At 43.1% G+C, this 15,102-nt stretch overlaps 2 protein-coding genes across 3 annotated transcripts in view; one reads left to right on the plus strand and one right to left on the minus strand.

Moving 5' to 3' along the window:
• LOC111233680 (serine/threonine-protein kinase Nek11-like) overlaps positions 1 to 7,789 on the plus strand; it is an 8,644-nt gene extending 855 nt beyond the window's left edge. The window contains exons 2-3 of the mRNA XM_022761554.1: positions 3,540 to 3,660; positions 7,437 to 7,789. Coding sequence (XP_022617275.1) covers positions 3,540 to 3,660; positions 7,437 to 7,653 — 338 coding nt within the window. The 3' untranslated portion in view covers positions 7,654 to 7,789. The remainder of the gene's footprint in view (positions 1 to 3,539; positions 3,661 to 7,436) is intronic.
• Positions 7,790 to 10,036: 2,247 nt separating this feature from the next.
• LOC111233661 (GTPase IMAP family member 4-like) lies at positions 10,037 to 14,038 on the minus strand. Of its 2 annotated transcripts, none has more exons than XM_022761533.1 (2): positions 13,924 to 14,038; positions 10,037 to 10,944 (listed from the first exon to the last, which is right to left on the minus strand). In XM_022761533.1, the coding sequence occupies exons 1-2, from the start codon at positions 13,940 to 13,942 to the stop codon at positions 10,256 to 10,258; spliced, it is 708 nt and encodes a 235-aa protein (XP_022617254.1). In that variant the 5' UTR covers positions 13,943 to 14,038; the 3' UTR covers positions 10,037 to 10,255. The 2 variants fall into 2 exon arrangements, with proteins under 2 accessions (XP_022617254.1, XP_022617253.1); XM_022761532.1 differs by lacking the exon at positions 10,037 to 10,944 and adding an exon at positions 11,152 to 12,376.
• Between the last annotated feature and the right edge of the window lie 1,064 nt (positions 14,039 to 15,102).

Consider the following 15,102-nt stretch of genomic DNA (forward strand, 5'->3'; position numbering starts at 1 on the left):
CTACGTGTGGTTGTTTATAGGACGAACATGAGCATAATGAAACGAGCCATAAACACGGATGTGTACGTGTGTTACATGAGTTTTCAGACATGCAGCTCATTTTAAATACTGTCTCATCAGTTTTCACCAGATTAGCTCTGCAGTGGAATAAATGGGACTCAAAATTGAAAATGTTGAAAATGAAACTGTAGATGAAATAGTTAAAATATTCCTGTGCAGGATTAAAGGATTTAAAACTGGAGAGTCCACAATTTGATTAAAAGCCAAGAAGAAGAAGGGAGTCTTTAAAGTCCAAGTTGAAACCAGGGAAATAAATACATGACGTGTCTGTGCAGCCCTCCTCCCCCTGGAGTCACGTCCTCTGTGCTTTACAGCAAACAGCTTTTCCTCCACTGTAAATATAAATCCTTCACTCACAACAAGTGGATGTCAGATCATGTGCACTGAAACATTTGTGGCACGTTACTGTGGTGATCTCTGTTTAAATGACCTGTATCAGACTGAGGACACATCAGACGATGACAGATCAATAATCACCTCATGTTTCTCACAGATGGAACATTTCTGCTGTAAATCATTTAGTAGATTCTGTGAACCCGACCCTTCCTCTCCAGGTCGAGGTATTGATTTACTATATTACTATGGTCCGCTAATCAGTCTAGCTTGATATGAAAAAATAAAACTAAGGGTCATGCCTCTCATGAACTTAGAGACATTTAACTCAGAGCCATTGAGTTTCAGTGTTGCCTCAATCAGACCTGAGTGGTTTCATATTTATATTACTCACCTGTGTTGGCTGCTGCAACCCACTCCTCACCTGCACTCTGGGCTGGCCGCCCACAGAGACACTTGTGTTAGCTGATGCTAACAACAAGCTGCTCTCTCAAAGTTGACAATGAAAACCTCCAGAGCAAATGGACTGAAAAGTATGTATTTACTTTTCCAGCTGCAATGAGCAGTAAACCTGTGTGTTCATTGTGCAGCGAATCCATTGCTGTGATGAAAGAGTACAATGTGAAGAGACACTACAAGTTGAATCATGGCTCATTTTCTGGCAGTTTTCCCGAGGGCTCGGAGGAACGGAGGAGGAAAGTAAACGGACTGTTAGCATCTTTTCAACTAAGTCAGTGTTCCCTTGGTCGCTTTTGCCCAGAACAAGAAAGAGCCATGAGAGCATCTCTGTGTGTAGCATGGACACTAACCAGACAGAAGAGGCCCTTTACAGAGTCGGAGACTGTTAAAGATTGCATGCTAATGTTAGCCTGGTGGAGACTCTGAATCATCATCCCTCTGACGAGACGCACCTGTACAGGTGTTTGTAACTCTCAGCTGCTAACCTGTCGCAGCTTAGAGACAGAGTGTTTGGAGCAGCTTCAGCTCAGCAGTGATTTCTGTTTAAAAACAAACAATTAACAATTAAACTTTCCAACTTCCTCTCCTCCCTCTGCTCGCGCTCAGCGGGGAATTACATCACGTTAAAAGTTTCTCTTTTAGTCGTGGGGTCTGTGGGGAGGAGGGTCTCTGCCACGGCTCTGTGGAGCTCAGCGGGTTCAGAGCAGAGAGGTTGGAGGTTTAAATACCACTTGGAGCTGGTTCAGATGAATGATAATAATCAACAGGAAGTAGGAGCTGACAGGAACACGACACAGAGACTGTGTTCATCACACATTTCCCTGTTCTCCCCTGTATGTGTGGGCGTGTGGGCGTGTGTGTGGGCGTGGCCTCTTTCACCTGGCTCGACTCCACACCTGTGGTTGATCATCTCATCAAGCTCCCAGTTTAAAAGTGTTTACCCTGTCTTCTCACCTTTAGTTTCCTGTGACCACAACACCTGACCCCCCGCCCCACCTGCTTTATATCACACCTCACCTCCTCTGTGTCTGTTCTCCAACAGAAACTAAAACCACCTCAGTTCAGACTCAAAGTGTTGTGGTGAGCAGGAGCCTGAATCATGACGGTCAGAGCAGTGACCTCAGTGAGCGGCGTTAACCCTGTGGGCGCCGTCCTCGTTGTTAACCTGATGAAACCCTCTGCTGTCATGACGTGAGGATGTGTGGACGTGTCATCTTTATCTTCAGGTGTTGTCCCTGTTTGCTTCAGTCTCTGACTTTAGAAAGTAAAACCAGGAACCATTAGAACGAGGCAGATGATTGGACGATGACGATGCTCTACTTAAACTCAGACGTCCCACTTCATGCTTTTAATTTGCTGCAACACCAAAACTTCATTTATCAACGCTCCAAGGTTTCACATCGATCAGCTGATCCACTTCTCCCAGGCAAAGAGGTCAGGACACATTTCAGTGAGAGGGTCAGGCAGGAAGTGTCCCGCAGGTCACCTGAACAGGTGTGACCAACAGTCTCAGGCTGTGAACACAAACATGTTGAGGTTTAAAATCAGTTCCAGCTGCAGTCTGAACAGCTGACAGGAAACATTAACATATTAAAAATGAGAGGAGGAAATGAAGGAGTTCACACCTCCATGAAGAAAACAGATGTTGGTTATAAAATAGCTCCAGAAATCAACTCAATGTAACATGTAGATATAAAATAAAAGCACATATATTAATATTATATATGAAACCTTCTAGAAAATTTAACAATTTCATATATTGACACTTGTCTTGCACAAATGTTTATGTTTATATAATGTATATTATATTGTAGACAGATGATAGTAAATATGTCAGTATGTGTTTGTCATAAACAGAAGAGTAAAGAGTCTGAGACTGTTTAAATCAATAAGAAGTAAATAGAATTGTTATATGTATATTGTTTTAATAAACATCGTAATAAGTATCGTTAACGTATATGGTCAACATGTTATATAAATATAATACCCCCCCCCATGTATTTATCATGTTTGAGCAGTAAACTCTCTGCTGCTCTCTGAACTGAATATGACTCATGAATCTGTTTTTTGAATCCTTGCTGGGAGACATGAAGCCAGTCAATGAATTTGATCTGATTGATTGATCATGACAAGCCAATTACCACCTCTCTGACCCAGGGGCCCCATGTCAGTCATGTCAGTGGATGGATTGATTGGACAGTCATTACACTGCTACAGTAACATACGACGTCTCCAGCACTATATATGTATATATATACGTCCATATACAGTCACGGCCAAAAATATTGGCACCCCTGCCCTGAGAATTGCAGGGGTGCCAATATTTTTGGCCGTGACTGTATATGGATGTATATATATACACGCACACACATATATACTGTGTGTGTGTGTGTGTGTGTGTGTGTGTGTGTGTATGTATGTGTGTGTATGTGTGTGTGAGAGGGGCAGAGATGGACAAATGATGTGTGTTTAAATCCTGCCATTATAATCCCATTAGATCACCTCCACAGACTGTTATTAAGGGAGTCAGGGCTACTCATACAGAGAGGAGGAGGGAGGAGAACACACCACCACCTGAGTTTAGCTGAAACTAAATCTAATGCTGGGGATAATGATATTTAAAATTTATATATAGTCTCCAGTGTTTCTCACCGTTCTTTGTTCTGTGGTTTCTCTCTTTAAACCAGGAGATCCAGTGGAGCCTGAGGCCCCCCAGACCCCCCAGGGGCCCCGGAGCCCCCAGACCCCCCAGGGGCCCCAGATGATCAACAGCAGCCTGCTGGAGACCAGAATCCAACACCTGAGAGAGTGAGTGTGAGTTTGCAGAGCTGGTCCTCTGCAGTGGGTCTTAGGATGAGTCCAGGACTGTGGACAGATCGTTTAAACCAGGACTCTTCATATCCCACAACAACAGCCTGGAAACACAGAGAGGTTTTATATCCACAGATGAGTGGCTTTGAAGCTCAGAGTGAGCTGCTCTGTCGTCACCATCTTGACAGTACCTGACTCCGCCCCTAACTCGTAGCTAATGCAAAAATGGTCAGAGAGGAGGGGCGTGTGTCGAGCTGAGACTTCGGTGCATGTGCCTGTCACTCAAAGAGGCCACGCCCTCAATCCTCCATAACTGTAGGCCTTAATAAAATGTAAACAGGTGAGTTATATAAACAGGTGTCATGAAGGAGGAAATTAACTCTAGAGACCAAAACAGTTTTTGTACCAGGCTGTAAACATGTTTATTTCTGCTGTAAAGTTGGACATTTTAACATGGGAGTCTATGGAGACTGACTCACTGTTGGAGCCAGACTCTAGTGGTCATTAGAGGAACTGCAGGTTGTTGGCTTCATGTTTCAGCCTCTGAGACTCAAACCCACTGTGGCTCATATGAAAGGAGTCACTTGTACGTTTAGCTATTAGTTTAGCTATAGCTAACGTTAGCATTAGCAGGTGTTTACTCACCAGTCTAGAGGTACTTCATCCCTTCACTCACCAACATCTGTCACCAAGGTTGCCTCTCATCTACGTCATGTCTCTTCTACTGAAGACCGTTAGCATGCTAACCAGTAGCGACGTCAGCGCTCACTTGTCCAGAGTTCATTCATGTATCTCACAGTCATGTCCAATCACACCCGCAGGAAGTCTGTCCGTCTGTCTCAGTGAACAGAGGAACGTCAATGTTACTCTCAGGATCCGACCTCGTTGTGAAGCTACAGGCGACGACTGAGCGACGGTTCCTGGTGTATAAACTGTAAATTCAGATGGATAGACACAGTCACTGACAGACAACAACAACGTGAACAGATTATATTTGTGTCTGTTAACAACACCTGAGGAATTAACACGATGCATCAAACTCACTCTGCTGCTGTCAGAGGTCTGATTTATTCTTAGTAACTGAACCAAGTTTCCCTCCAGATGTTTCTGCTCAGTCTTTGACGTAGTTGAGTTTATTGTGAATCTGCTGTTTACACCTGCGGGGACACCTGCATGTTGCTCTGAGGACACGTCTCCACACGTTTTAATGAAATATATATTATAATCAGATGGAAGCTGCATTGTTGTCATGATATTTATAGTGTTCCTGTTTACTGATATTTACACAGAGTTTTGATTTGTTTTTTTATACTAGTAATGTATTATTAGTCTTTAAGATTTGCATTCATATCTCTAATTATTGTTGTTGCTGTTGTTTCTGAGATATATCTATATACATATATATTTTCCCATATTAGAAGAACTAATGACGTCTGCACTGTTTCACCTGTCCCCGTGATTCTCCTCCTCGCAAACGTTCTTTTTAAAATCATCTGTGATTTGAGACATTTCTGCAAAAAACCCCAAAACATACATGATGGGATGTAACGTTAATTTAGGGAAACTTTTCAAGAGGCTGGGTGTGCTTGGGTATAAAACGTAATATTCATCTCCTGTTTAAAGAGACGCAAAATCAGGTCGCCGCCTCCTTCTGCAGGTAGAAAATCCAGTGCCTTCGTATTCTTCTTCTTTGGTTATTTCGGATGGCTCTGCCTGATGCATGGATTATGATTCAGCTGCAATTGCAGTTACAAACGACAAATCCACCGAGTAACGAGAAAACAAGTACTAGAATTTTGTCAGGAGGCGGCACGAAGTTTGGAAGAGGCGGTCACATCCCAATTCTCTGCAGGAAAAACCCTGGTGTATGTATTTATATGTGTGTGTGTGTGTGTGTGTGTGTGTGTGTGTGTATATATATATATATATATATATATATATTCTGTGTAAAGTAATCAAAGTTACATTATCAACTATCAGCTAAAAATCTAAAGAATTATTTAAATGACCATTAGATGCAAATTTGTAAAACAACAAATCCACATTGTGTAGGTTTCTATGGTAACAAACAAAAACAGTGTAAATACAGTAGAGGAATATTGATATATGAAGGTGTTTTGATTTCTCTGTGGCAGGAATTTAAACTTCTGGATACTGTAAAAATCAAATGAAGCTTGAATCTTTAGAAGAGACATGAAAAATAAACAAATAAATAATCGAACCCACATGAAATCAAAGCCTGTCAAATTTAACGAGTTGTCAGATCTTAAAAAAACTATAAATCGTAAAATATCAAACAAATGACGACTTTCCCTCATAACTCCACCAATAACAATGATGAATTATAAATGTTGACGCAGGAGAGATGGAAAACAAACAGACGAACATCTGGATGAAATCATCACAAACAAACAGCTGCTCAGAAAAGTCAGACACGTTGTGATGTTGATTGTTAACAGGTTAATTAAAAGATGCAGCAGAGGAAGAGACAGAGATTCATTTCTCTCTGATTAACATAATGACCCAGTGATCTCGTTATCAGATGAGTCATGAGATCACTGTAGTTCATGAGAACAGGCTCCACACAGTCTGTAACGTTCCTACAGGAACCTGTTCTGACGCTCTTCCCCTTCCTCTTCCTCTTCCTCCTCCTCAGTTTGTTCTGCAGGAGGAGATTTCATCAGAGTGGAAACGTTTGTGAGGAGAAATGAAAAACACGGAGAAATCAATAAATCATCAGTTCTGAGAATGATGACGGCCTGAAGTCGTGTTTTCTCACACAGAGTCAAACGTTGTGAAACACGATAAAATGTGTGAACCTGAACACAACACTGAGCAGGTGAACTGCTGCTCACAGATAAAGGTTAGCTAATCAATGACGATGATGATGAAACGAGTGGAACCAGATGTTGGTTTTACTTTCATGGATTTTCTAGATCAGATGGAAACGTGAAGTCAGAGACGACAGGAGAGAAAACAGCTGACTGCTGACAGCAGCTGAAACACAGAGGCAAACACCTGTGACGGAGCGAGAGACACAGGAAGGAAGTCGGACGTCCTCAGCTCCACCTTGTCAGTCATAAAACCTCGTGGGGGAGGGGGAGGGGACATGGAGTCAAACAGCAGAAACATCCTCAGAGATCAAAGTGGCTGAAGATCTGTCATGTTCAGCAGAGGGAGGAGCCTCTTGTGTAAAAACAACCACACAGACATCCTGCTTCCTGCTGCCAGTCATGTGACCTGCTGCTTCAGTACAGGTCACATGACTAAACCAGACTACCTGCTGCTCCACTGGAGTTCATCTAAAATGTCTGTCTCTCTGTCTCTCTGTCTGTCTGTGTCTCTCTCTCTCTCTCTCTCTCTCTGTCTCTGTCTGTCTCTCTCTCCCTCTCTGTCTGTGTCTCTCTGTGTCTCTGTCTGTCTGTCTCTCTCTCTCTCTTTCTGCCTGTGTGTGTCTCTGTCTGTCTCTCTCTCTGTCTGTCTGTCTCTCTGTCTCTCTGTCTGTCTGTGTGTGTGGGACAGATGTTGAACAACATTAGAGGAACAAGACTCTTCCATGTCTTACATCTGATTTCTAGTTTCTATTTCTCAGTGAAATAATCAGTGTTGGTTTAAAGTGAGACTGGTGATGAAGCAGATTCATGTTTCATGTTCATGTGTGAGAGCTGGAGCTGTGAGACGATCAGAGCAGTGAAAGGTTTTAATTGTCTGAACGTCACCTGAGGAAGATCAGTGACTTTTAAACCACTCACCTGCGTCTGTCCTCCCTGCAGGTCTGCCTGTCGCCGCCTCGGCTCAGACGTCTTCCAGCAGCTGTATGAGAACCTGAAGGAGGCCAGGCGGCGGCGGGAGGTTGAGGATGAGGACAGCGTCACCGAGGACGCTCCAGAGGATGAACCTGATGTGGGCTTCCAGGTGGACCAGCTGCTGTTCCTCGAGGGAGAGCTGCAGAGAGTGAGACGGCTGCAGGAGTACACACCCCCAGTCTGAAAAACTTTATTTAAACAACTCATCATCACAAAGAACATTTCTTACTTTACAGGTAAACTGATCAGAGCTTTCTGTATGTGCTAGAAGAATTACATTAAACATTTACAAGGGAAGTGAATGAATTTTTCCCCTGAAGTCGAAGCTGAAATAAAGAGATTTGGAGTGACGGTGTTTCCTGCTGCTGCTGAAAGACTCCACCTGTCTGATCCGAGTCCTGACAATACGAGGAAGCTTCCTGCTGAGATCAGACACACTCACAGAACCAGGGTGTGTGTGTGTGTGTGTGTGTGTGTGTGTGTGTGTGTGTGTGAGCGTGAGCGTGTGCGTGTGCGTGTGCGTGTGTGTGTGAGCGTGAGCGTGTGTGTGTGAGCGCGCACCTACGCCGCCTCTTTGTATCAGGATCTTTGTCTCCTGACATTCACATGAACATCATCAAGAACTCCAAGCAGCTGAATCTGTTGCAGCTGGAGTCAGAACATCTGGATGTGATCTCAGTCCACAGCTGTCACTTTAACGTGTTCAGGTGTATGAGATGAGGGACGATAGATTGAAACGCGATGTTATTTTGATAAACGGGACTTCACTGCCTCTGATCGCATCACAACTGACTCAGGTGTCAGTCATGCAGATGTAAATCAAAGCAGCTGTTTACAGTAACATTTCACTCTGTGTGAAGCTGTAAATATAATTTGATGCTTCAGTTTTCTTCAGTTTTACCTGCAGATGAAAAACACCATGTCGTCTCTGACCTCTCCCTCCTCTTTATAACTCGTTATTTCCTTATTTAGATGTGACACTAAACACTAATAAAACATCTGTAAACTCAGTGTTTCCGTCACTGTTAGCATCTTTTCAGATGAACAGATATTGTAGTTAGCATCAGAACAATTAGCTAGTTAGATTGTTTTCGTAAGGGTTAGCTAATCAATATCTTTTCACAATGGTTCGCTAGTTAGCATCTTTTCAGAACTGTTAGCTAGTTAGCATCTTTTCAGAACGTATAGCCAGTTAGCATCAGAGCAGTTAGTGAAGTTAGCATTTTTTCAGAACTTAAGCCAGTTAGCATCTCTTCATAACGGTTAACTAGTCAGCATCTTTTCTGAACTGTTTGCTAGTTAGCATCTTTTCAGAACGGTTAGCTAGTTAGCATTTTATCAGGACAGTAAGTTAGTAAGCATCATTTCAGAAATGTTAGCTAGTTAGCATCTTTTCAGAACTTGTAGCACAGTTAGCATCTTTTCCGAACAGTCTGTGTAGTTAGCATTGTTTCAGAACAGTTAGCATAGTTAGCGTTTTTTATTTGTTGATGTTGTTTGTTTGCTTGTAACTGGCAGTGGCTGACACAGTGTTAGCAGTTGTGCTAATGCTAACTCTCTCTCTCTCTACTGACAAGGTTTCAGGTGTATTTAGCCCCGCCCCCACAAGCTTACAGGATTGGTTCCTGAGTTTTGTGACATATGAAACCCTGAATCTGTGTTTATGAGACTGTCATCGGTTCACTGCAGTTCAAGGTGGAAACACTCAGTCATGGAGTTGATGATTATTCCATCATCATGTGTCTGTATTTTATAAAAACATCACATGGATGCTAACATGTTGATTTTCATCAGAGGATCTTTAACTTGTTAAATTAGCCTTGTTTGGCTCGACAGCATCTTTCTGCTCAGGCTGAAGTTCAGCTGCTCTCATGATGTTAAAACACTTTGTTTTTTGTGTGTGACATCTTCACATGAGTCAATCCTCCAGATAAATCCTGACCCCGATTATTTCTTCTGCCCCAGAAGAGTTTGGTTTCACCTTTTACTTGGTGAGGTCAGAATTTAAACTACGTGAAAAGAGGATCCATCCCGTCAACGCTTCAGGCTGTTGCTGGTGTAATGGGGTGGGGGATATTTTCTCAGGACACTTTGGCCCCTCAGCACCAACTGAGCATCGTTTAAACGCCACAGCCTACCTGAGTGTTGTTGCTGACCATGTCCGTCCCTTTATGACCACAGCATACCCGACTTCTGATGGCGTCTTCCAGCAGGATGACAAGCACGTCACAAAGCTCACATCATCTCACTCCAATAGAGCAGCTTTGAGATGTGGTGGACGAGCAGCCAACAAATCTGCAGCAGCTGCCCGATGCTGTCACGTCAATCTGGACCAGAACCTCTGAGGAATGAGTCCAGAACCTGTTGAATCTGTGTCACGAAGGATTAAGACAGTTGTGAAAGAAAAGGGTCAAGCCGGTAGAAGGTGTCCCAGTGTATAAAACTATAGAACAGAATTACAGTAGAAAGTTTGTTTCAGAAACAGCTTCATCATCTGAACTTTAGAAGAACGTAGACTAACAGTGAGCGGGTTTTACATTTTTATTCATCTTGAACATTTAAAACAGTTGATACATTTAAACTTGATTTGGTTGGTTAAATGAACATATACATCATTCAGGAACAGCCCCTCAACATGTCTGTGCACGTCTCTGACTACATGCATGTTAAAGTTACATAATGAACTGATCTCACTTGTAGGAGAGGGGAACTCAAAATGGTGGGTGGTCTGTTCAGGCTGACATGAGAGAAAAACTATTTACTTCTGTATATTGATTCATCTCATTCTATGTGGCTCTCAACCATCTGTAGAAGTTACTGATGGTGTTAAAAAACCAACGGCACCGTTCGCAAATCATCCAAACTCTGATCATTAGATTCAATAACCAAGATCTTTTCTCATAAATCAATCGTCCTCCCTCAGAGACTGAATCTATTTTGTCAAACAGCTCTTTGACCTGATCCCTGTCCTCCATGTTTTTGTTGTTGAACACCTGGTACTGGCCGCTGCAGTTCTTCAGCAGCTCTTGCAGGTTCTTGTCTTCTCTGATGAACTGAACAATGTCCATGTCTTCCAGTCGGTCTCCGTAGGTGAACAGCACCACGGTGTGTTCAGAGACATTAGGACTCAGCATCTTCTCCAGAGTCTTCAGACCTTTCTGTTCCTGTTCAGTGAATCTTCCGAGCTGGATGGTGAGGAGGAAGACGTGAGGACCTGGAGAGCTCAGCTTTAGTGCTTCTTCCAGCTGTGCCTTCACCTGCTCCTCAGACAGCTGAGAGCTGAAGAGTCCGGGGGTGTCGACCACAGAGACTCTGCGACCCTGAACATCACCTTCTCTCTTCTCACAGCTCAGCGTCAGAGGTGAGGAACTGAACTTACAGTCGAACTCCTTCTTTTCCAGGATGGTGTTTCCTGCTGAGCTCTTCCCCACTCTCTCCTGCCCCACCAGCACCACCCTCAGGTCAGAGCTACACCCTGAAAACAACACAGGTGATTAGACGTGACAGTGTGAGATACCACCTGACCACCAGGAGTCAGAGCACTGTACTTTCAACACATCAACAGTCATTCATCCATAATGTTCCAGCCTGTTACTTAAATAACTGTGGTGATCAATAATGACCCAGAGTCAGATTTTCATCTGAAACATTTATGTTTATTAAAGTGTTAGAAGACAGATGAATCACATGGGGATATATGAACCAGCACCTCACTTCATTCTTCACATCACCTGATCTAACCTATAATAACCTAACTTTATTAAAACATTTGTTTCCTCTTTTTGATTAATGCATAATTCAATAAAACAAGTGCAGAGTGTCTGGAGTCTGTTACAGCTTCTATTACACAGTATGACATGTAGATTGTTTTACATCAAAGAGTTAGAAAGTGTCCCATTAATGACATGATGAATAATCAATAATGATTAATGAAGATACTCATGATCTATGAAAAGCAGAAAAAATAAACGTGATCAAATAAAAGATTAAACTGTTACCATGACGATTCCCTGTTATGAGCTGCAGCTAATAGATCATTAATATTGAATATCACTGTATGATGCAGGCCTTCTTCACTACCACAGCTGCAGCTCCTGCTACAGCTCCCACTGCAGCTCCCACTGCAGCTCCAACATCAGCTCCAACAGCAGCTCCAGCAGCAGCTCCAGTACCAGCGCCCATTAGAACCGCCTTAAGAAACGAATTGTCTTCCTCTGCCTGTCTTCTTGTTTTTGCGCAAGCAATATCTGGATTTTCTCTCTTCAGATGTTCCATTTCTTCTCTTATGGCTCTCTCAGCTGCTTGGAACATTTCATTGGTGTAGCAGCTTCCTCCATTTATCTGAACAATAATGTTGATCTTTGTCACCAGCTCAGTAACTTGATGGAGATCCATGTGTGTGTTGTTGAATACATGGTAACCTCCATCACACTGTCTGATGAAGTCACGGAGAGGCTGATTCTGACTAATGAATGTCTCTATGGAGACTCCCGCCTCCTTCAGGTCGTCTCCATGGGTGAACAAGGCCATAGTGTAGTTTCTTAACTTTTCTCCAAACATCTCCTGAAGGATTTTCACTGTTTCTTGTTCTTCTTTTGTGAATCTGTTCAGCTGGATCACGATCAGGAACACATGAGGACCAGGAGCAGCAAGTGAGATGGCTTTAGCGATCTCTCTGCTCACCTCCTTGTTAGATTTCCTTGTGTCAAACAGACCTGGAGTATCAACAACAGCCAGTCTTCGACCAGCAACATTTCCTGTTTCCTTCTGACACGTTGTTGTCAGTGAGGACGAAGACATCTTAGATTCAAAAGCCTTCCTCCCTAAGATGGTGTTTCCCGCTGCGCTCTTCCCGACTCCAGTTTTCCCAACAAGTACAATCCTAAAGTCTGATGGTTCCTTTGTCTCTGTTGGAGAATTTCAAAAGACATTACTGATGTTGTAAAGGACAAACTTTAATTCACAATTATCCCACTGTGTCTCTGTCGGCATCACTCTCATAAAACCCTGAAACAACCAGGTGTTACCTTCAAGGCCCAAACTGAGCGACAGAGCAGATGAACAGTCACAGCCACAGTAACGTGCTGCTGGGACGTACCAGCAGAAATATAAGAATTAATATTAAAGACACACATTATGTGTCTGTATGTCAGGTGTAAACCACACAATGAAAATGTTGTGTAAATGAAATGATGTTTTCAGCAGGTGGCGCTGTGAACATGACATCATAGTAACATGCAGATGTCTTCAGTGTGTGACTGTCATCAAACATGTGAGGTTTGAGGCTGTATATCATAATTACAGCAACTTCCTGTTTCACCAGAGCCACGCCGTTTGACGTTCCACAAAGAAACATCATGAAGATGAAGGTGTTCAGAATTATCTGATCAAGTCTGGGACAGATAGAACAAGGTGTAATAGAGTTTTAATAACTTCCTGTTGCAAAATTCACCAGAGCCACGCCCTTAAATGAAAACTCATGATTTTCACAATTAATCATTATCAAGGTCTGAAGTATTTTCTGACCAAGTTTGAAGTGGCTCCTCTGGGTCTGACACTGTAAGTCAATAGATCTACAGTATCACTGCTCATCATTAGGGCACGAGTGGATCCGACTAATTACATGTGTGAATTCCATTAAATCAACATGTTGTTCAGATTCTTTTGTCTTTCAGCTGCAGCCCCATCAGTGAGAATCAAACCAGCAAATGAAAAATATAAAAACATAATTCAAATGAACCGCTGTTGTGACCCTGAAACTCTGATTTAACTCTGAAGCAGATGATTTTAATCATGAGACGTCTGGATCTGAAGTTATCGGAGAATCAAGCTGAGGAAATGTTCGACAGCTCAGCTCCACCTGTCCTGAGTCTGCAGTCACCTGTCTCTGCTCTGTAGTCATCACTGTGGTCTGGCGCAGGGTCCCGCCCACAGCACCATCTGATTGGTTAACATCACGAGAAACAGCCTATCACGCTAAAGGCCGCCCTGAACACAGACGGTCACAGACTGGAGCCGGAGCTGAGTGTCGGAGGTGAAACAGTAGACATCCCTGAGGCTGTAATAAACATCTCAATCCTCTACAGTGAAGTTACAACAACACCACACTCTGATGAACAAGTTCACCTGTTGATTATATAGCAGGGTTTTCCCCTCGCGCCGAACGGCCGGACATTAAAGCATTTCCATCCGGCTACTCTTTCCCTCCTGACGTCATGTGTCTGTCGGAGAAACGTGGATTTCTAACGTGAAACTACGTTATTGTGTTTTTACTGTTTTGATCAGGTCCGATCTCTGCGGAGCAGTTTTTACAAGGACCCCAACTCTACATCCGGTCTGTGTGTCTGTCTGTGTCTGTGTGTGTGTGTGTGTCAGCGCCAACACACGCACACACACACACACAGTCACACAAAGAGTTTTTCTAAATAATAATAAGATTCATAAATGAATTTACCAAGCTGAAGATATGCCATATCTGTCTTTTACAGGCGGAGGATGTTTCGAGTCTTGTTGCTGCTGAAGTTCAGTTGGTGAATAAGTTCAGTTTCATTTCTTCTCTTTTATAGTCTGTTTCCTCCCTCCCACACACACACACACAGACACACACACACTCACACATCTCCACATACAGATTCAGTATCAGAGTCACCTACGTGTGGTTGTTTATAGGACGAACATGAACATAATGAAACGAGCCATAAACACGGATGTGTACGTGTGTTACATGAGTTTTCAGACATGCAGCTCATTTTAAATACTGTCTCATCAGTTTTCACCAGATTAGCTCTGCAGTGGAATAAATGGGACTCAAAATTGAAAATGTTGAAAATGAAAATGTAGATGAAATAGTTAAAATATTCCTGTGCAGGATTAAAGGATTTAAAACTGGAGAGTCCACAATTTGATTAAAAGCCAAGAAGAAGAAGGGAGTCTTTAAAGTCCAAGTTGAAACCAGGGAAATAAATACATGACGTGTCTGTGCAGCCCTCCTCCCCCTGGAGTCACGTCCTCTGTGCTTTACAGCAAACAGCTTTTCCTCCACTGTGAATATAAATCCTTCACTCACAACAAATGGGTGTCAGATCATGTGCAATGAAACATTTGTGGCACGTTACTGTGGTGATCTCTGTTTAAATGACCTGTATCAGACTGAGGACACAAACAGTCGTGTACTAAAGTGTACTCCTCTTCCTGCCTGTTCCGGACACAAGTATTTCTGGATGTGGCAGGACTCAGAGTTGTATTTAAAGTCGGCTGTATAAAGGGTGAACCAGAACAGACCCCTGTGGAGCCCCAGTGCCGCTCAGTTACCCAGCCTGACGTACTGTGGTTGTCTTGTCAGGTAATCCACAATCCAGGACGTGAAGTAGGGCTCCACCCCCATCCCTTCCAGCTTGTCTTTAAGAGTGGGGGTTGGATGGTGTTAAATGCACTTGAGAAATCAAAGAACATAATCCTCAAGCGACTACCCGGCTCATCCAAGTAAGAATGGGCCGGTGGAGCATGTGAAGGACGGCATCATCCACTCCAATATGATCCTTGTAGGTGAACTGTAGAGGGTCTAGTGCTGTTCAACCTGTGGCCTCAGAAGGTGGAGAGGCAGCCGCTCCAGGGTCTTCATGATGTGATGTGA

This window comes from Seriola dumerili, unplaced genomic scaffold (genome assembly GCF_002260705.1).
Source record: "Seriola dumerili isolate Sdu_G_001 unplaced genomic scaffold, Sdu_1.0 BDQW01000415.1, whole genome shotgun sequence".
NCBI classification, from domain to species: Eukaryota; Metazoa; Chordata; class Actinopteri; order Carangiformes; family Carangidae; genus Seriola; species Seriola dumerili.